Source organism: Paroedura picta, chromosome 3 (assembly GCF_049243985.1).
Source record: "Paroedura picta isolate Pp20150507F chromosome 3, Ppicta_v3.0, whole genome shotgun sequence".
Lineage (NCBI taxonomy): Eukaryota > Metazoa > Chordata > Lepidosauria > Squamata > Gekkonidae > Paroedura > Paroedura picta.
In genome coordinates, this window is record NC_135371.1 from 42095957 (window position 1) to 42118569 (window position 22613).

General features: G+C 43.1%; 1 protein-coding gene across 1 annotated transcript in view; it reads left to right on the forward strand.

Moving 5' to 3' along the window:
- EEFSEC (eukaryotic elongation factor, selenocysteine-tRNA specific) overlaps positions 1-20081 on the forward strand; it is a 199850-nt gene extending 179769 nt beyond the window's left edge. The window contains exon 7 of the mRNA XM_077325410.1: positions 19427-20081. Within this exon, the coding sequence (XP_077181525.1) occupies positions 19427-19611 (185 nt within the window). The 3' untranslated portion in view covers positions 19612-20081. The remainder of the gene's footprint in view (positions 1-19426) is intronic.
- The last annotated feature ends 2532 nt before the right edge of the window (positions 20082-22613 follow it).

Sequence of the window (22613 nt, forward strand, 5' to 3'; positions counted from 1 at the left end):
TTTTTTTTGTTCCTTCAGTGATCCCTCCTTCCTGCACAATGTTTTAATTGTTATTTTTATATTTTTGTATTTATCTCTATTTTTGTTGGTTTAAATGTTCTTAGGGTGTGAGCTTATTATGTATATTTTTAATTAATTTGATTGTTAACTTGATGACCCAAATAGGGGTGGAAAGGTAGGGTACAAAATCTGTAAAACAGATACGAATAATGAGGTGTGTCTCAAGGTCTGTGAAATGATACAGTAACCAGATTGTCCAGGATGTGCATGGCTACCCAGCTATATTCTTGCTTATATTGCATTAATAATGCAGTACTCTTGTTGAGTGAAGGACTTCTGCCAAATTGTGCATCCTGTGCCTTTGAGTGCTTCCAGAAAAAATAATATATAAATATTTTTAATAATGTTTAAATAAATGCATTTTAACTTCCTCTCAGTAGTAAAGTTCTCTCTGGAATGGTTCCAGAGGCGGTCCCGTATCTGAGGGACTGCCTATCGTCCTATGCCCCCCGCAGGGCATTATGCTCTGCAGGCACTAATCTACTGGTCATCCCTGGCCCCAGGGAGGCGTGCCTGGCCTCAACCAGAGCCAGGGACTTTTTGGTCATGGCTCTGACCTGGTGGAATGAGCTCCCGGAGGACCTGTGGGCCCTGCGGGAGCTTCTGACATTCCGCAGGGCCTGCAAAACAGAGCTCTTCTGCCAGGTTGTTGGCTGAGGCTGGGCGACAAGGAAGATCAGGGGGCTCCTATAAGAGTGATCAGAGTGGCAGTAACAAGTGCCAACAGCGCTCTCTTTCTCCCTCCCCTCTAGAATGGGTTGTCCTCGAGGTGGGTAGTTGGTAGGAGTTTTGTTTTTACCATCTCATCTTATTGTAACTGTGGTTAGAATTTATTGTATTGTTTTATTTTGTACTAGAAATTAGGCCCACTGTTGAAAAAATACAGCGGGCGCTAGCAGATGAGGAGGCAGACTGTAGGAAAGGAAGGAAGAAGGGGAAAGGAGGTATAGGAGGGAGAAAAAAGGGCAAGGGGTGGTTGAAGGGATGGGTAGAAGGGAGAAAGAAAGGAAGGCAGAAAGGAAGTAAAGGAGAAAGACAGGAAGCAAGTGAGAGGGAGAGACAGAGACACAGGAAGGAGATGGAGAAATAGAGGAAGTCAGGAAGTAAGAAGGAAGAAAGGAAGGCAGGCAGCGAGGTAGGTGAAATGGGAGGGGACAGGGTGTGTGTGAAGGGTGGGGGGGAATTGCGAGGGGGGAATCGGGAGGGGCGGTGGTGAGAGAAGAAGGGTGGTAGAGAGGGGTGTGTGCATGGGTGTTTGCGGTGGGGAAAGGGTTGGGAGATTGCTGTGTGTGTGTCTGGGTGCGGGGAAGCGGCAGAGGGGCGATTGTGTGGGTGGGCGGCCAGGTGGGTTTGGCTGCTGAGGCTGTCTGTGTGTCTGTGTGCATGTATCTGGGTGCAGGGAAGCGGCTGCGGGGAGATCGCGCCCGGGGGGCAGCCAGGGGGGTTTGGCTGGTGAGGCTGTGTGTGTGTGTGTGTGTGAGTCTCTGGGCACGGGGAAGCGGTGGCGGCGCAATGGGGGGACGGCCAGGTGGGTTGTGTGTGTGTGTCTGGGTGCGGGGAAGCGGTGGTGGCGTGATAGCGGAGGAGCGGCCAGGGGGGTTGTGTGTGTGTGTGTATGTGTCTGGGTGTGGGGAAGCGGCGGCGGCATGATGGCCATCGGGAAGGGACCCCGGGCGGGAAAGGACCAGGGATGCCACGTCTGCGATGCGGCGTCCCTGCTCCTTTCACAAGGGCGAGAGGAAGCCGGCAGGAGTACTCACCATCGGGGAAGGCTGCTTCTCCTTGTGTGCAGTGAGTCCCTGGCCAGGCAAGGCAAGGCTGGGCCAAGCAGCCAATGGGGAGCTGCGCTTTGCGCGGCTCCCCATTGGCCGCTTGGCCCTGGAGTGACACTCAGAGGGCCCAATCAGGAGCCTCTTCGCGGCTCCGATTGGGCTCTCCAAGTTTTTATCCCAGATAGAGCTCGCCCTTTCTCCTCCCCCTTAGGGCTTACTCTTTTATTTATTCCATTCCACAGGAGCGGTTAAAGATAGGGTTTTTTACTGAGATTTTAAATGTTGTAACTCGCCTCGAGCCTCCGGGGAAAGGCGAGTAATAAATCTAAACAACAGCAACAACAATAACAATAATAATACATATTTGTGACAACTGAAGTTTGAATGATCTCAAATAGCAATTGAAACCTCTTTTCACATAGAAATTTAGCATGTCAGGCAGAAAAGAGGCAGTATTTTCTCTCTTTCATGGATGGGAAAGAAACACTCAGCAGATACCTTCCTGAAAATTTCTAAAAGTTTTTGATCATTTGGCTTATATAGTCTTAAAATCCTAACCCTAACGATGTGCACTGTATGAAAGAAAGGAATTGAACCAATGCCGTCTTCTTTAATTAAAGAAGAGAATATTGCACCATCTACTGTTTAGAACCCTAAAAACTACTCGACCTCCAAAAGACACCCAGCTTGAATTGTGGGAACTTCTGAGCTGACCCGTCTGAACTTCTTAGTGTCGCTGTTATTTAAATATAGTAGCTGACTTTCAATTACTCAGGAAAATTAGATGGCAACTTAAATTGTGTCCAGGGTGCCTGGGGACCTGTTACTGTACAAATTATCCAAATTGTTTAGCAAAGCCTTGTTCCCACTGTAAGGGCTTAGGAAAAGGAGGGCCCTTCTTTGAAAGTCTGGCTCTGCACATGAAAGTGACGCCAGCAATTGGAAGCAATTTGCGGAATTGTTTGATTACATTAATTATGGCACCAGCAAACAGTGCTTGGGAAACCGTTTTGTTTTCTTGCATTCTTTTGTGATTGCTAGTCCTGAAAGCCAAGATACAAATGTGCCTTTAAGGATTGCTAGAATTGCTGTTGTGTAGAACTGGCACTGTGTATAAAACTTGTATCCTGTCTTGATGTGATGATTTTCCAAGCACAGCTTTGGCCAGAATTTACCTGCTTTCAAACAGCCTCTGTCTTTCTTATGAAGAATGAGAAGTCTTTCCCTAGTAACCATTCCCTAATAACCAGAACCATCTAATAAATCCTTCTCTAGCAGTGCAACTGCAGTATCACGTCGTTCATCATGATTTTACATCTTAAAAGCCGGCACAAATTTGAACAGTTCAGCTTGCTCCCTAATGCAACGCAGAAAGTTTTGAAAAAGTATGCGTCTATTAGTGTAACACAAATTGGGATAGGATTAACATTTTGATGTTTCCTTTCTTGGAATTTGATCCCTTTCACTCCTTTGACGGTATCCATTACATTGGACAGCAATCCGTGGGCTAACAAAAATGTAAAACTCACCCTTGAATAGAAAACAACTATAAACAGTTACTTGGTCCAGAATCAACCAGAGTGAGCTGCACTATTTTATTTATTTAATTAGATTTATAGGCCACTGCTCTTGGCCAGCCAGCTGGTGGCGACTAACAACAGATCTAAAATACAGTTTAAAATTGTGTGGTATAAAAATGTAAAAAATAAAATAAACATAATACACTAAAAGACAACATAAGATTCCCCCCCCCCCTACTCTTGTACAATCCCTCCCCCCTGCCACTTCCAGGTAGATGAAGATGTTATCCTATTGGAGGAGGGGCTCAAGATATCCCTATAATCTGGCCTCATCCAAAGGCCTGGCAGAAAAGCTCTGTCTTACAGCATTAGCTCTGTCCGTAGCTCTTCCAGGAGCACATGCCACCAGGCAGGGGCCAGGGCTGAAAAGGCCCGCCAAACTTCACGCAGTCCAAGGATCACCAACCTGTTAATATTCACAGAAAGGTGAGCCCTGTGAGGGGCATAGGGAGTTTTGGAAGTCTATGATGTCATCAGGCCTTACCAACACTTTGCATTTGGACAGACACCTTAATCATCGGAAGATTATGTATGTATGTATGTATGTATGTATGTATGTATGTATGTATGTATGTATGTATGTATGTATTTATTTATTTATTTATTTATTTATTTATTTATTTATTTATTTATTTATTTGGAATTCTATACCTCCCATTCTTTACGGCTCTGGGAGGTTTAAATGGAGTTATATGCGTTACATTATGTCCATAAAGTACAGTTTACAGACTTGGACAGTCATAATTTGCATTGGTGCTCTTCATACAAGGAAGAGGATAGTTAAACCTTAAGCATCACTATTCAAAACTGAACGTTGTTGTTATTGTTTTAAAGGTGGGAAAATTGTAGTTTTGAAGAGCACACCTTTTATCTTACCACCTTGCCTAAGGATTGCCACGCATGCCTTGTGGGGCTGTTTAATCAGTACCCAGTGGTCTTCACACTGCTGATCTGGTCCCTGCTAAGAGTGCAGAGCTGGTGGAGGAGGCATAAGGGCCAACAGTACCTCCAAAGTTGCCAAAGTTACACCACAAGTAACCCTAATGCACCTCTTGAAACACCCTGGCAAATCATAATGTGCAAGATACACTGTTTTAATTATTTTAAGTTCACTTTTATGATTGCTGTGAAATTGCTGAGTTTTAGTATGTTGCCAGTAATGTATTGTTTGCACTGCATACTTTTTATTGCATTTATAAGCCAACTTTGGACGCTATTGTTTTAGAAAGATAGTTTTGAGTAAAGTTATCTGTTTTATTTGTGCAAACTCTGTCCACCTTGAATGCTTTGCTTTTGTTAATGATATCAATGCTCCAAAAAGTCCTAGAGAAAGTTACATATAAAATCTTTTTCCTTTTCCCCATTGTCAATGATGACTCTTATTGCTAGCATATTCCATCAGATTTAGTAGAATAAAGTGAGACCTTTGGTGGTTTAAAGTGCTTTGCTAACCCAACCATCACAAGTGAAGAAAAAAACCAGAGATGATAACACTGTGACAGTGTCATGGCTTAGACATGGGCAGCAACAACAGGAGTTCAGTAGGCCATGAGTCTCTAACTTTATTGAGCTTGTGTACACATTCAGAATTTTGACATGGCATGGAAGGCACAACGACAGAATGCCTGCCAAAAATTGCCTGCTGCAGAAAGTGAAGCCAACCTCAAGATGATTGCCACAGTTTAACTTCAGTAACACAGTACAGATGCTTGTGCTATGGTGGCAGCTGCTTGCCTAGCAACACGTTAAAAAATCTACACGGCCAATCAGAAGCCTGGTTGAGCTAAAGCCCTTCCTGGCTCCACCCACTTTCTAAAAACACTTGATGGGCACCAGAAAGGGTGTCGATGATGCCATGAGGCCCACAGTCCCCACAGGGACCCCTGCAGTAGGCAGTGATTGGCATAGATTATGCCTGCCAACTCCTCTGATGCCACTGGCAACTGGGAGAGAAACCAAGGGCCAGAAATACTGCTTGCACTTCCGGAATTTTCCTTGGACCCAAGAGGCAGTGGTATGGGTCTGGGAGGTAACAGTGAGCTCAGCCGTGCCTATTGCCACTTTGTGAACTGCTGCTAGCTGGGAGGAAGGCAGGCTACCAGCACCCTCTTCTGACAGTGGTGCCTAAATAAATAATTTGACAGCCAATGTGATTTGCCTTTGGATAAGCTGCTGGCTCATTGAGAATTCCTTTTTGTAAGTTTGTCAACCTGCATAGAATGCAAGAACTTTTTAACAGGGTTGGCTTTAGCACATTTTTGGCAGTCCAGACACAGTGAGAAGTTCAACTGACCCCCACCACCACAGCCTGAAGCTGCCACCTGCCTTCCTCACCATCCTCTGTTCCATGGTAACCCTCCATGGCAGGAAAGCAGCAAGTAGAAGTTATGTGAAAGTGCTGCCCTTTTCATCTCCCCTGACTTCACAGAGGTGCAGCATGGCGGCACCTACCCAAGGCTACTTATGGGAGGTTCAGCAGCACAAGAATCTGCCACCCATCCTCCTCCTCTTCTAGCATGATGGCAAGGAAAGGAAGTAAAAAGCTGGCAAGGCTGGAAGAAGGGAGTAAATGACTGGAGGAACAAAGGAGAAAAGTGAGCACCACATGCGTGTCCACTGGGGCTGAGGGGACGTCTCCCAGAATGTTGATTCTTGGGGTAGATCCAGTCACTGACACTACAGAGGAGCTGGGCAGGAATTGTTATTGCCCCCCTCCCCAATGCCTCTGTCCCCTTAGGTGATTGCTTAGATTTATCTCCTCTGTTGATCATCAAGATACCAATCTGGCCCATCTATTCAAGCACATGTCTACATTTCAAGTTTGATCAACATCAGAATGAAAGTTAGTTTGTCTGCTACTTTCAGTCCAACATTCCCTGTTTCAAGGATGAAATGGAGCTCAGCCCTGGCATTTATTTTCAAGGGGGACAAGAACATTATAAAAAATAACTCACTGGGATACTGTTGTTGGATGCCAGCACACAGGAATGAAAGTTGATGCATGGGTTCCAGTTAGCATCCTGCATTTCAAGTATGAACAATGACTTAGTCACTGCAGTTGGTTTACAGAGGATTACAATTTAGCTACTGTGTTTCCCCGAAAATAAGACATACCCATAAAATAAGCCGTAGCAGGATTTCTAAGTGTGTCCGCAATATATGCCATAGAAATAAAGCAGTGGCTGCTGTTTTGCTCAGCACTGTAGGCATCTCTCCCCCACACCAACCAGCAACAGTCTGTGGTAGGGTTGCGGCCACTTCGACCAGCAGCATGGAGGGCAGGGCCAGTGTGCCAGCTGGCACCCGCTTGCAGACGCAGAGCTCTGCGCCTGCGTGCGGGCGCCGGCTGGTGGGCCACCAGCATCAGCACCCCTCCTCTCCGCACCACAGCGCTGGCCGCCCCAGCCTCTCTCACAAATACCAGTAGAGTTGCTGCTCTACAGCACTAACCAGCAACAGTCTGTGGGTCTCTCTCACCCAACACAAACACCTTTGTTGATGGCATCGAGTTTTCTAAATACCAATAAGACACTCCCTGAAAATAAGGCATAGCGTGTCTTCTTGAAGAATAATAAATATAAGACAAATGACTTATTTTCAGGGAAACACGGTAGACCTCTCAGACACTGGCTTATACCTAAAGAGCATTTTTATGGATGAAAAGTTTTCTGCCCACGAATCACATCTTTCTTACCTCCCCCTCCACAGCACCAAATGGTCCAGAAACTTTGCTTTTGGGTCCCACCACCACCACTTTCCTTCCCTGGTCCCTTAGAAACACTATTTTTGACTGCAGTGGAAGGAGGCAGGTGAGAAAGTCACACTTCTTAAGCGGAAATTTTTTCATTGTAAAAATACTCTGGGAGATCCAGGCCACCAATCTGTATTAGGTTTACATAAGTGTCCTTGTGCTAGGAATGGAATTTTTGTAAGCCAGCCAAACAAAGAAAACATAAGTCAGTATGGGTTTTTCCTGGGCTGCTACTGTAACCAGGTGATAAATGCATTGCTTTTATCATGACGTGGGAGACATGGTAATCATTTGGTAAAATCTCAAGCAAGTGACCATCTACATTCATCATTGTCCTACCATCATATCAAAGTGTATTGGCTTAATGGACCATTGAATATACATGACCCCAGATCAATTCTGGGATAATCCCATATTAATTGCAACCACATGGAAATATTTTAACTTAATATACTAGTAGTGTTTGCCGGTATTGAGAAAAGCAGGCCTGAATTGGAATTTTAAAAATATCAGTGCATTAGAAGTGGGTTTTATTTTAATAAGTTAAATAGAATTTAATTTATATACTGAATGTTAAGGGTGGGAATGATAGGAACAGCTCTACTTTTTATTGGGTCACAATGTTAACAAGAAGGGGGGGGGGGTTGCTGTCCTAGGCTTTAGGGGAAGATTCGGCCTGAATCCAGAATCTGAACTGAGAGAGCATTCTTTCTATAGAGTTAATTCAGAAACTCTTCAGAAAAGATAAAAATATTGTTTAAAAGAAAGTTGCCTGGTTCTTATTTGTGTGTGTGTGTGGGGGGATTTTATGTGCAGTCTTCTATAGCCAAAATGAGACAGGTAACTTCTTAAAGCTAAAATAACAAGAGTGACTTCTTAAAGACTATGACTACAGAAGCTTTTGTGTCACAGCACTCTCGTCATCTGAGTACTGATGGGGAAACCCAAGATGGGTTTAGTTTGGAAACAAGGAAATGTGATGTATGAATCGACCCAGTAGCTGAAACTTTCTGTAGTGTATGACATCTGTTGGGAACATTCACTTCTTTCTTCGGCATGTTTTTATTATCTTAATGAAGCTTGTATGCAGTTTGATAAAAGTGGGGCGCTTTCTGTCCCTAAACTGATCACTGATTCCTCCAGAACTTGAAACAACAGCTAAAATTGGTTGTTATTATTGATTGCCAAAAATAGTGCTGAAATATTTCTTATGTTTTGAATTAGGGTATCACTTTTCCTATTGCAAGAGTTTCAGCTGCTTGTCTCGTCTCCACTCTCCCAGCTGGGTTTAGGATAGACATTCCCATTTAAAGCTGTATGAAGGCTTGCTCACAAACACTTTATTTCTTGGTGGTTGCAGTGGGTGTGTGCTTTAAGGTCGTTAGGGTTCATTTTAGGGAAATCCTGCATCGATGAAAAATGGCTGTGAATAATCCATCGTGAATGAGGGGTCTGTTTTAGTCCTGTACTTCTTTTTGGGATGTGTTCAGTTTTTTCTTGTATTTGGTAGAGGACGAGAAGCGTGAAAGTCCATCTTTCTGTATGAAAGCAGTGCATTTTCCTTCCGTAATTATTACTTCCAGGACCAAAATTGTTTTATTAATGAGTTTTATGCTCTTCAGTCAGCTTCCTGTCACATATGAATGCTGATGGGAAGCAAGAAGCTGCTGTTGGCAGAGTTCTTCCAACCCAAGTGTACAAAAGAAGTTAATTGGGCATCCTGATTACAATAGTGAGGGATGGCAACAACACTCTTCAGGAACCTCCAACAAGTAACGCGGCTCTGAATTCCAGAAAGGAGCCTGATAATACGTTTGCAGATACTGGCAGCTAATCAAGAATGGGCTTTAGAGTTTCCCGACACAGGGAAATGTGTCTAAAGGAGAAGGAGCCGTGAGTACGTTATGGTGATAGCTAGCCCGACTCCAAAGTGGTGTAAGGAGTTGGTGTAACAAGAGCTCTTTTGTGTAGCAGACTGTCATGGTGTGATATGGAAGTTCTGACTTTGCTGACTGCAGGGCCCCGGCATATGTCAAGATACATTTGTTTCTCTTATTTTTTCCCCTTTATTTTCTTTATGTTATTTATAGTCCACCTTTCTCACAGGGACCCAAGGTGGTTTACACAGAGTCAGTTAGTACAATCAACAAAATGGGACATTCAATAAACAATGCAATAGGAACAGGGCTGTAGACATTTGGAAACAACGAAAAATCTAAACATCAGGACTGAAGCGAACCATAAGTACTAAAATGACTCATCAAATAGTGAAAAAAGCACATGCTAGGATCCTATTTACAGTACTGTACACAGCAATACATGCCACAGTCCTTTATCTTTAATCCAAGCAACTTCGTAAACCATTCTGTACAGTGCAACCCAATTACCATGTAGAAAAGTCCTCTTGGATAATTCCATGTTGCCCAGTTTTCAGAAAGCCAGATTGAAAGGAGCCTTCCTTGATCTCCTTTGGGCTGGCCATTCCATAAGGTGGGGGCCACAATGGTGAAAGCTTGTGTATGGACAGTTGCTGAATTTGCCCATTTGCAGGCTGGCCTCTGAAGGCCAGGCTACAAGGGCCTCTGAGTAGGCACCATGGCATTCTTTTGTTTTGCACAGCTCCTAGCATTTTGTTGTTGATGTTCGCGTTGTGTTAAAGTATGAAGGAAGCCCTTAGATATTATGCACCAGATTCTAGCTGCATACATTGTCTATTCTCTGTCTGACTGCTGCTTTTATACCAGGCCAACATTCAGGAAGCTTCTAAATGGGCATACCCAAAAAATCAGTTTACATAAATATTTTTTAATTAGGAAAAAAATCATTGCAATCACAGTGAGAAGGTGACCCTATTACCTGTGTATAAAATAATACATTGAACTTCATACATGGTAAATCAATGAAGAAAGCTAAACACCAACTTCAAAATTAAAATTAAAAACTCTGTCTCAAGATCTTTAACTCCCAACACATTGTCTCAATATACCATAGTCTGTTATTTTATATAACATGATGATGATATTTTATATAAAATGATAATGATAATATGATTCAATATTATGATGTCAGCACAATATCCAGAACTTAAAACTTTCACATTGTTTGTTCTATATGGCATGTTCTATAAACTTCATTGTTATAGCAACCACAGTTACTATTGCTGCCATATCTTCTTGGTCAATTTAGCTGGGGAGAAATGCCAGTGGTGAAGCATCTTTCTAGCATTTCTCCTACAGGCTAAAGCTAACAGAAAAGTATAAGCTTTTGGACATCAGAAAAATACAAGTTCTCCTGTTAACCTCATATCCAATGCATGTTGCCATTCTTTCAGTTATTCCTGACCTAAACCCCATATGCATGTACATAGCATCTTTAAACAGCCCCGTGGCGCAGAGCGCCACGGACTGAATAAAGCAGTAAGGGCTCTGTGGGAGGAGTTAGGGTGGGCCCTGTCCGGGATAAAAACTCGGAGGGGCCAATCAGGAGCTGCGAAGCGGCTCCTGATTGGCCCCATTGCCTGCTTCACCCGCACAGCCACAGGTGAGCAGTCGGCCGCGCCACCTTCTCCCGGCCGGCGGAGCGGCCTCGCGGTGTCGTAGACGCCGCGAGGCCGCTCCGCCGGCCGGGAGAAGGCTTGGGAGAGCCTCGGGGGGCGGGTGGGCCTGGCCGCCTTCTCTCGGCCAGCGGAGCGGCCGAGAGAAGGCTTGGAAGAGCCAGGGGCTCCCTTGCCTAGGGCCCGCTGTATTCAGAACACAGCGGGCTTGAATACTAGTATTATATAATACGGACAGATAACTTTTACCATTTGATGAAATGATGGCTTTGAAGAGATTTAATTCCCTTTTGTGCTCTCCCTTATAAATTCTCACAACAAGCGGATTCTTAATTTGAAATACTGGTATATACTACTGTTAACTACACACAGGCACAAAACTATACTTTTAATCTATAACTTGCAATATCGATGACTGTAAGCATTTTCCCACCAAGAACCATCTCTGTTGTCCCCTCTTACCCTGGGTGGCAGTTGTCCTACTGCAGACAACAGCAAAAAAAAAAGGGGAAATAATTTACTATTAAACTTAACCCATGTTTTTATTATACAATTAATATAACAACTACCACATCCATAGTAAATCTCCCTCTTCGGTTTTCTCTTTTTTTAAATAGATAAACCAGCTCCTCAAGGGTGTTCCAACAAATCATTGCTTAAGTACAACTAACTGTGGTTCTGTATTGTTAAACTACAGTCAGCCAATTCAATCTTGCTATGTAGTAGTACAAGATTTAAAGTATAGCTAATCCACTTTTCATTTATGCTAATTAAGGAAGTTTTGGAATGGCTTCCTACTGGGAAGGTTAAGTGATGTTGAGACTTAGCATATCTTACCTTAGGGCAAGAGAAGAATTTCATTAGGTGACACTTGGTTTTGTTTAGAGTCTGCTACCGTGATCCTTTGATGAACTAGCAGTCCACTTTAAGCTGCTGATTTCTATAGCTAAATTGAGGTGGCACATAGAAAATGTTTAAAAGTTAACATCTCCACCAGTCCTAGGTGGGCTTGTCTTAACTGCTCCCCAACCAGTTTTAGATTCTATCATTGTGGTCTCAGCACATAGGTTCTACATTTTCTTTCTTTACCCCATAGATGTCCACAGTTCAATAGTTGTTGTGCTGCTTTTGCAATACTTGTAGTGTCCCAACTTTAATAACATTTATGAAGTTCTGCAGCCTATACATTTTCTTGGGATCATTCAGCATACAAGGGGCTCTTGAAATGGGTAGTTCAGGATCAGTGAGCAGAACTGTCATCGCATTAAAAACTGGCACTTCTCATGCTCTGATACCTAATATGGTCAGTGCACAGACTTCTCTTTGTGGGTTTGGAGCTCAGCTGTATAAATTTCTTCTCTCCCCGGCTCTTTTGGAAAGCTCAGCTCATACATATATTATGGCACCTGTTCACAATATTCTGATTAGTTAGTGGCTTGGCTATTATTCCTTTCTCAACTTAGGCAGGCATAGAGAAGGTATTGGATTGTCTTACTTCTCTTCTCCGGTATATGTAGAATTCATCCTTTTACGATTTTTCCATTAACTCAGCATTTTTTTATTTGTTGGCTCTCTTTCTAAAAACAGAAAAGAGCCTTTCCTTTAAAAGAGCCTTTCCTTTAAAAAAAATGCTTGGCAGCTGTAAAGGGCTAAGTTGGAAAAAGGACTGGAGGATAAGACTTCGGACGCAGCAAAGCCCATCTGAACAAAAACTGTTGTACCCCAGAAAGTTGTAGAGAAGTTAGCATGATCGAAAACATATAAGAGAGCTGTATATCATCTAAAAATGCTGGGATAAGGAAAAAATGGTAGAACTAATTTAATTTATTTATTTGGATGTGTAAATTCTGCCTCCTCCATATTCTTGAAGAGGCTTACAAATTACAGCGCCGATATAGTATCACAAACATGGAAAATAGTCAACCCACCCAAAATAAAACAGGTTGGCAAAATTTATATGAATCCCAGTTGCCCAACAACAAATAAGTACCAAAGAATCGTATTTCACCCTGGGCAAAAACAAACAACAACAACAAAAACATGCTGCAGAAAGCCACCAATGAATGTGCTCCCTGGACCCTTTTCGACAGGGTGTTCCACAACACTGAGCTATAATGGGGAAAGCAGGTACCCTTGTTGAAGAGATCTGTGCCTGCTGGATAGACAGCAGCAGATGGGAGCACCTGTGTACAGGTTCCAATAGGGACAGCAAGTGTCTGAGGTAAGTGGGCCCCAAGGCTATAAAGCTAAGGACCAGCATGATGAATTGAACCTGGAAGCAAATAGGGAGCCAATGCAGCTGTTTCAACACTAATGTTTTGTGTATATCAGAACTAATAGTACTAAGGAGTACTCCTCCACATTTAATACATTGGAGGGGTTATTGCTGGGTGGGGGGTTATCTCCATCCCTCCCTCTTAATAAGCTTGCACTGTTTGTTACTATCCAGCTGAAGACTGGCTTGCTAGGGGCTTGCTAGCACTTTTATTGTCTGCTAGGCTACAATATATGGCTTGTAAGCCACTTTGCCTTGGGGGTGACAAGCTCTGCGGGCTACTTTCAAACTCTGTAGACGTCAGTCGTGGCTGAAGCTGGAGGGAAGATTTGCCCACATTTCCACAGTCCACCCAAGTGTTACCCACTGAAGCTTAGGCCTGATGGAATTGAGTCAGATACCTTTTATGTATCCAAGCACGGGGTTTGCATTGCTGGAGTGTAATAAAGGCTATACACAGGGATAAAATAAACTGAAACTTAGCCTGTGAATCAAAAATATGCGTTTAGGATCCGTGGACTTGGCTTCTCAGATTTTGAGTCGGGAATGGAAATGCTGGATTGGATCCAATCTGGTGTTTCTTGGGGTGCGAGGGAGTCTAAGCACAGTGCATAACTTTCTCCCCTGCCCCCCCCCCTGTGGAAATTCAACATGACCCCTGCAACCTTGTTCCTGGAAGTCCCCTTTCTCTTAGGAGCAGATGTGGGGAGAGGGGGGATTTTAGAACTATTGTGGGGGAGAAGCACCAAGAAGACCGCACTTCACACATGGAAATCTTTATGCTCTGGATCCCAACTAATACTTTGCTACCTTTGCAGACAATATCCGTCATCACCTGAAAAGGACTATATGGTACGGCCTTGGCTCCTCTATGTAATGGCATTTCTTCCACCCCTATTACTGACACGAGGAAACCTGAGTTCAGTTTTTTCTGTTATAGCATTTTCTACTTATTCCATCAATATGTAGCAGGAATGTGGGACAGTATACAAAATACATGGTACTGTGTTATACTGACTCAGACCATTTATCTATGCAACGCCTAACCGCCTGCTCTGATTAATAGAAGCGGCATGCATGCATGCACACATGATGATGCTCATAAACAGATAATGTAGGTAAAGGAAATTTGGGAGGGGGGGGATATCCCATTCATTGAAATATCCAGGGATGCTCAAGGGACCAGTTACTGCAGCCTTTGGGTTTTTCTGCTTTGATCTGGTTAGGGAGACACGAAAAGTCAGGCAATAGATGGTGGAAAGATTACTTGAAAACCACCCTTGCCATTTCTTACAGCTTTGTCCCCTGAAGAAATAAATGTCTAGGTTTTTTTTTTGTTGTTGTTCTGTGTAATTTGAATTCCAAATAGCTCTGATTGCATATGTTTATACTCAGTTGCGTACACAAGCCAGAGATGAAAATTTGCATTGCAATTATAAAAAGCTGGACTACAATTTATTCTAAGAAAGGAGTTAAATAAGCAAGTCTAGATTTAGTTAGTAAATGTGTATACAGCTTCTGACAGGGATGTTGAAAAGTTTCCATTTGGCACTTGAGAATTAATGTATCCTGCTTAGGCCAAGACACTTGTTGAAGATGGACCCCTGACCTGATTTGCAAACATACATGATGTTGGGGAACTAACATTCCTAAGTGTGGTAGGGACCAATTCAGCTTGAAAGCATGTGGGGGAGGAAGGGCTTCAGCCTTCCTTCCTGTGCCATTTTTCCAAGTTGAACCAGCTGTGGGGAGCCTTGTTTGTCCCATGCAGAACATATCCTGACCCTCCGTGGCCATTTCTGATGAAACAGTAGCACCCACTCAAGTACGATGGAGGGCTGGATGGTGTGCTTCTATCCTGGTACAGGTTAGTCTGCTGTAAACATTAACCTATGCTAGTCAGGCCCCACAAGTCTTCTATATTTGATGGCAAATGCAGATGTTGTGTGGGAAAGAATATGCTGTTCCCCCCTATCTGCTGTGCCTAAGAGCAGAGGTCCCCAACCTTTTTATCACCGGGGACCACTCAACTCCGGGGACCACTCACCGGGGACCACTAAACACCTTTTACTGAGGACCTGTGTGTGGGGGGGGGGTAGTTTACTCCTCTACTCTCAACCACTGCCCTAACGCTCTCTGATCGCTATGGTAATGTTTAAACATCCCTTCAAAATAAGATACAGACATGCCACAACAATGAAGTGTGTTGTAAAGGGCCGGGGGGGGGGGGAGAAGGCGTCCTTCGGGGCCCACCTCCAATTAGTCGAAGGACCACATGTGGTCTGCGGCCCACAGGTTGGAGATCGCTACCTAAGATGACTGCCTATTAAATAGTATTAATTTATGTAGGTGTTTCTGCGCTGTATGGCCCAGTCATTAGGTCTCTGAAACAACATTCTTCTACCTTTTTATTTAAAAAAAAAACCAACACGAACCTTTCAATTTAATCCATTAGCAAGCTGGCAAAATAAAGAAATTGTCCAACAGAGAAAGAGAGAGAAATCTATTAACATTTGCAAGCAGTACAGGCGGCACTTAATTAATGGAACAGATTTCTCTGTATGTATTCAAGCTTATATAGTCATTGTTGAGAAGAGATTAGACTCTTAATATAAGTAAGTTAAACTAGACCTCCATCTAAAAATATCCGTCATTTCAGCTATTAAAGGGCTGATGTCTTCTTTGGTGAAAGATATATTTTCCTTCATTTCCTTGGTCTTGTAAAATGTAAAGTATGCATTGTGTGTAATGTGAGAAATCCACCGAGGTAGATGAAACCTAGATTGTGCCTCTCCGTCTGTCTGCTTGTGCTTTCCTTCTTTGTGCTGCTCGGTGTCACAGAGCCTCTTCAGCCCATAGACCTCCTGGCACCAGTGTGAAAAAAACCCACTACATGCCATTTGTCAGGGGACGATGCCAGCAGCCACCTAATCTGTTTGCAGAATACAGGCCCTGGGATCTGATTAAGTAATTTAGATACCTTGCAGTAATACCTGAGCTGCTTTTGGCTGGCAGCCTGTGATTTCACTTGCAGAAGCAGCCATATTTCTTCCAGGTCTCCTGCTACAAAATGCCTTGGAGATAATTTCCTCCCTGAATAGGTGTGGAAACTTGCCGATGAAGAATTCTTTTGCCTATGCTCTCTCCCACCTTTCCTTCAGAGTGAATTGCTCCTTTTGGAAATGTACTTTATTTTCCTATGCCTTCTCTATTTCACAACTTAGATCAACTGCACACATTTTATGGCAAATACTGTGTGCACGCCAGTTAGAGTAGCCAGTGTTGGTGTTCAGTATATGGGTTAAACTGCCCGTCTTCACAGTTCTAGGAACTCTGGCTCAGTCCCATGTGCATTTACATTGTTGCACAACGATGCATGCGCACAGGTATCTGTCATGCATTCTTTATATGAAAGCACTAGCGTTCACCCAGCATTAGTGCCTGATGCATAATGCTGGAGCTGCCCACAAAGTGTGAGCATAGATTTGTATGGCACAATTACAGTGGGCCTCTGCTGAGTGTGTATCTACATGAATGGGAACTGTGCAAGAGCCCTTGCTCTCAGGCCTTTTGTTCATAGGGGAACAACAGGGAGGTGCTGATTACTCCAATAACAAATTAAATCACCAATATATAACAGAACATTTTAAAAGTCGATGCTTTAAAAAAAATCCCCTTCTCAAAGATGCACAGAATTTTCTAGAAATTTCAGCCAACAAATCTTGAAAGTGGGATTTCGTCATGGGAAGGGGTTGTTTTATAATATATTTTTGATTCCTATGATTGGTGATTGCTTCCCCAGCTGGGTCTTATCAAAGTGCCACTTCTCTTTTTCCCTGCTGGTTTAGGACACAGTACACTGCAGGGCTTAACTGTGGCCTATTATGCACGGCCGCTGAAACGGTGGCATGGAGAATGAGGAGGAGGAAGAGGCGAAGCAAACCGATTATGCACGGGACGGAACACAACGGCGGCAAGACCCAGAGTATCCGATTATGCACAGGGCTACTCTGGAGCCACTTCTGGTTGCGCCCTGGTCCCAGGAAGCTCCACTTTCTTCCGCATCTCGCTAATGAGGCTTTTTCGGCGGCATAAGTTGACTCTGCACCCGGTTGCCGCCTGCAGCGTGCATAATTGGTGATTTTAGCCGCTGCCATTCCACCTCGAATGCAGACTTTCCACTCCGTGCATAATGGGCGTGTATAGTGATGGTAAAACTCACAATCCTGCTGCCTGCCCTTCTGCTACTTACTTGAGACTGTTGCATACTTGGGGTTCAGGAGGCTTTCTAGTCATGTTCCATAACAAGCAAGCTTGTATGTTATATTTTATTTGCAAACATATGTTTATAGCAGGCACCCTGGACAATATACACTAAAATTAACGTAGACATATGCTTGTAAATATAATTGTGAAAAGGTTCAAACAGCATATTTTGGAGAAGAGTTTGAAATAAATTTGCAAAAGATGATAAAAAGACATACTTTGTCACTTTGCATTTTATTGGATGATTTTAGACACATTTCATATATTACATTGTGAAAATGTGTCACATTGAGATACAGCTCTCTGATGTGTTCATATTTTATATTTTTGATGCCAACTTTAATAGCTAAGATTTACACCTCAAATGTGTTCTGTGTTAAGTGGTTCTTCAACTTTTGAAATGATATCCTTTTTTCGTTACTGCTAGCAATTGTCATAAGTAAAGACCAGCAAGATGGAAAGTTCACAGGTCATGTGATCTCTGACGCAGTTTAGCACCTAGAATGAAAAATTTTCCTAATTCTAGGAGCAAAAAGGTTAAATAGGTAAAACTGAAGCCTTGTTTCAGTGGCTGCTTCCTTTCTTTAGGCTATTGCAATATGCTATGTCTGCCACATGGTGGATATGTTTGTCTGACAAGGCTTTAAAAAAAAAGTATTTCCGGTGCTGAATTGCCACAGTCAGCTGTGAATGACCATTTAGTTTGTCTGCAGTGGAACAGATCACCTGCACTTGTAGACGTCCTGTCTCCAGTAAATCATAAGCATCTCAATCTTTTTGTCGGGCCACGATATGAGAATCTGTCTCTGAATTTCAGTATGAGAGAAGGGAAGCTGATTAAGTGTTTGAGATAAGGTTATGTGACACCACAGGTTAGAAATACCTGAGCTGAAATTGGCTCATTGCCCAAGAACTCTGTTTTTGAAATATTCAGCTAGGTGGCACTAAATATGCTGTTACAGAGGTCTCGGTCATCCATTTGAAGAAATGAAGGCCTTGAGAGCAGGCTCTGGACTAGCCTTATTCTGCTCTGCTGCTTTGAGATAGACTAGGCTGCCAACAAAAGTGCGTTTAGTCAAGGCTATGGTATTCCCAGTCGCAATGTATGGCTGCGAAAGTTGGACCATAAGGAAGGCCGAGCGTCAAAGAATTGAGGCTTTTGAACTCTGGTGCTGCGGAAGACTCTTGCGAGTCCCTTGGACTGCAAGGCGAACAAACCGGTCAGTCCTAGAGGAGATCAACCCTGACTGCTCTTTAGAAGGCCAGATCCTGAAGATGAAACTCAAATACTTTGGCCACCTCATGAGAAGGAAGGACTCCCTGGAGAAGAGCCTAATGCTGGGAGCGATCGAGGGCAAAAGAAGAAGGGGACGACAGAGAATGAGGTGGCTGGATGGAGTCACTGAAGCAGTAGGTGCAAACTTAAATGGACTCCGGGGAATGGTGGAGGACAGGAAGGCCTGGAGGATCATTGTCCATGGGGTCGCGATGGGTCGGACACGACTTCGCACATAACAACAGGCTGTCCTTATGTGTCTTAAAAGTCTCCAGTACAACAAGTTAAAATGACAGGCTATTCACTCAAGAACTTCAGCACAGCGTGCAAACACAAGGTCCATGCTCTTAATTCCAGATTTAATATCTATAAAATTACAATCTACCCTCTTAGTCCTGCATGAATAATCTTTAATAGGGATTTAAAAACATGACTTCACATGCAGACATTAGTTGGAAGAATGGAAAAAATACATACTTTTGTCATTGTTTATGTATTCTAAAATAATTAAATGAACCTAGATTTGAGTTTTTTACCCTGTAAGTCTTCATGTGTGGTAGACTGAAGTCAAATAACCCAGAGCCAGGTTGGTAACTCATATGCTAATTGTGCAGACTGGACCTCCAAATGCTAATGAAGGGATTCAGGAGGAAAAGTGCATGTCGTGTCTCTGTGTGTAGTGTAGCCAACTTGCTTTCAGGAGGCTATCTTGTGTGAAGGCCTTAATGAGGTGGTGGTGTTGCCAGCTTCCCTGGGTTTTCTGGACTGCTGTTCTCTCTTTAGAATCCTGTGCGGATGAGTTCACGCTCAAACCACTTTGAGATTGACACTAATAATTTTGAAATGTTTGCCCAGAGGTTTTTCCTTTCTAATAATGGCTTTATTCTTTTCAGATGGGGTGAAGCCAGAAACAAAGGCACTTCTGACTGCCACCTCCAAGAAGAAGCCGAAGGCAGGGAAGGGGGATCCAGCAAAAGAGGATGAAAGTAGCAAGGTTGACTCAGTCCAGCCTGTTCATATCACTCTTGTCTTTAAAAGATACGTCTTTGATGCACAGAAGAAAATGATTCAGTCCTGAGAAACGTCAGAAGAGTCCTTTTAAAGGCAAAACACTAAAATGATTTCCATCAGAATGCAATAGTTGTCAGTTCTTTCCACTGTGGAAGGTTTTAATCTTGATCATGTACAAGGCAAGGCTCACGGACCAAAGGCTTGAAGCCCCCCATCACTGCTGCTGGCCTCAGTGGTACGCAGATGATCCGTCTGATTTTGCTGTTCAGGTGCACTGGTTCTTTTTCTCTTTCCACTGGGCCTGCAACTTAAAGCCACCTGTTGAAATTGCTCACCTGTGTTCATAGCTAATGCAACCGCTTTTCAAAGATCAAACCACTTTGAGATTGATGCTAATAGTTTTGAACTTTTTTCCATTCAAAATTTGTTCATAGTTCACGATAGTCAGAAAATTGAACTAACAAGTGAAATTTCAGTTGACGGGAAGGCAGAATGTAACTGTAATGTATGCTGAAAGTAAATTCTTTTGTTTACTAATTCAGATGTATTGTTTGTGTGTCAAGAGTGCTTGCACTCAAAAGCTCACGCCCTGAATAAATCTTTGTTGGTCTTAGGCCCATTATGCACGGCCGCCGAAACGGCGATTTCGGGTCACATGGAAAACGTGGAGGAGGAAGATGCAAAGCAAACCGCTTATGCACAGGACGGGACGCAATGGTGGCAAAACCCAGAGTAACCAATTACGCACGCGGCGACCCTGGCGCCGCTTCTGGTTACGCCCTGGTTGCCCGGAAGCTCCACTTTCTTCCGTGTTTTGGTAACGCAGCTTTTTCAGCGGCATGCACCGAATCTGCGGCCAGTTGTAGCCGGCGCCGTGCAATATTGGTGATTTTAGGCAATGCCATTCCACCCCAAATGCCGACCTTCCCCTCCGTGCATAATGGGCCTTAAAGGTGCTACTGGACTCTGATTCTATTGTGCTATTTCAGACCAACACGGCTACCCATTTGAATCTAGGGATTATTTTGTAAATGTGGTGTATACTGTGAATCCCATTTATAACCGGCTTGAGTGTCAGAACATCCTCAGGGTATATACTGTTAACTTTTTTTGTTTCAGGGATTTAGAACTGCTTTTGCATGTTTATACAAACTTTGGGAATCTGTTTTCCTCTAAGAAAGTAAAAAAATAAGCAATTTTGAGTATGAAAAATAAGCAAACCTTCCTGAGCTAGCGTTGTAGTCCTGCCATTAAGTATCTGTGAAACATCTTCATTTATACTAAGGTGCTATATTGTGAAAACTAAACCAAAAGGTTTCTTCAGATTAACTAACACTCTTTGTAGAAATGATGATAAAATTTTGGTACATAAGGATTATATTCTGCCACTTGATTCTAAATCAATCTCCGATATGGGAGAATTCACTCATCTTCAATAAAACCCAGAACAAGAGGGCTGGAGTTATAGCTGGCCATATACTCCAGAGTTTGGAGAACAGAACTGCACGCACAACAAGCAAATGGGACATTTGTATCCCATTAAGTTTAGAGAGCAGTAGTTATCTCAATTTATATTTGTGCTTTCTTACTAGTCTGTCTACATTATTTCTGCCTATCAGTGTAAGAAATGGAAATGGAATTTCTGTGACACCTTTACACTTACTTTATTCCATATATTGGTTATAACCATAGTAAACCAAAATAAAAATATGCAGGTATGATGTCCTGTCAGTACACTATCAGTGTAGTAGCCATAAGAAAACCAAACTAATTTCTTAGGCCAGTTTTGCTCAGGATGGCTTACAGCAATAATGCAAACATTTTACACCAATTTAATAATTTCCTTTAAAAACATCAGGGAACTCACCACCTTCTCTCTGGTGGGAGACAGTGGGAGATCAAGTGCTTTGCTGTTAAAATACTGAATGGGCATATAGATGCTAGCCATTTGTGTGGGGAGGCCAGCTTATTGGTGATATTTGTGGACCTCAACCATCGACCTGGTGGGCAGGGAGCCTCTTTCTTTTCTTGGAGGGGTGGGGGAGAAGATTGAAAAGGCAGAGAAGGGAGGAAAAATCCAGGACCAACAGAAGTTGAGAGAAATTGGGGGCTTCTCCTTTAAGGCATGTTTGTCACTTGACCAGGTGTGGCCTATCAGAGGTTCTCTACCATGGAGCTTGGTTTTCCAATCCGGATATTGAGCATTAAAAGCACTCTAAGATATCGCACAATAAAGGTAGGGTCACTCTGGATCAATACTTCTTGCTGCAGAAGGAAAATTTAAATCACCCAAAATCCAAACGGAAATCACATTCTGTGTAGAGGGCAGGGACTGAATCGATCTGGGTTTGGAATAAAAGCTCCGTACAGTTTACACCTATGGCTCCCTCTTTGGTTTCAAAGTTTTTCCAACCATATATGGGTTTTTTAATGCCTCTTGGAAATCATGGGGAGGGGGATAACAGCCACAAGAGCATTTCCCGTTAAGTAGCCTGTTATCCTCAGGAATTTGATGCCTATCCTAGTTTGGGCAGCCTTTCTTTAAATCCAAATGGAGAAATGTCTTCTGAGGTAGGCCAGTAGTATTATTACTTCTCAATAACATGATTATGTCCTACCTAAAACCACCCACTGAACTCACTGATGACCTGAATTTGAACCAACTGATAACTGTGATCAGTGCAGTGCATCAACTCTCAGCACAACGTCATTGCAGGATTAATTACCTCCTTTTCCCTGCTCGTATTGATACACACGCACCTCCAAAGTTTAAAACAAAATTCTTTGTCGAGTCAGTTGCATGCTGCAGCTTTATGTGACCCACAGGCAATGCTAGTACCACAAGTACAACAGAAACATTTGTGCCCACTTGATTGATTGGCCTGGAGTAGAGGGACAAATTGTCAAAGTTAAAGGTAAATCGAAGCCAGGTTTTCAGGCAGCTAAAGGAAATAGCAAATCAAATTGGATAGAGAACATAAAAGTGTTAAGCCATCTCGGCAAGGTTGTGCTTCCTCGAGCAACAGCTGGATAATGGATGCCCTGCTTCTTCAAGCAATGTAGCCCCTC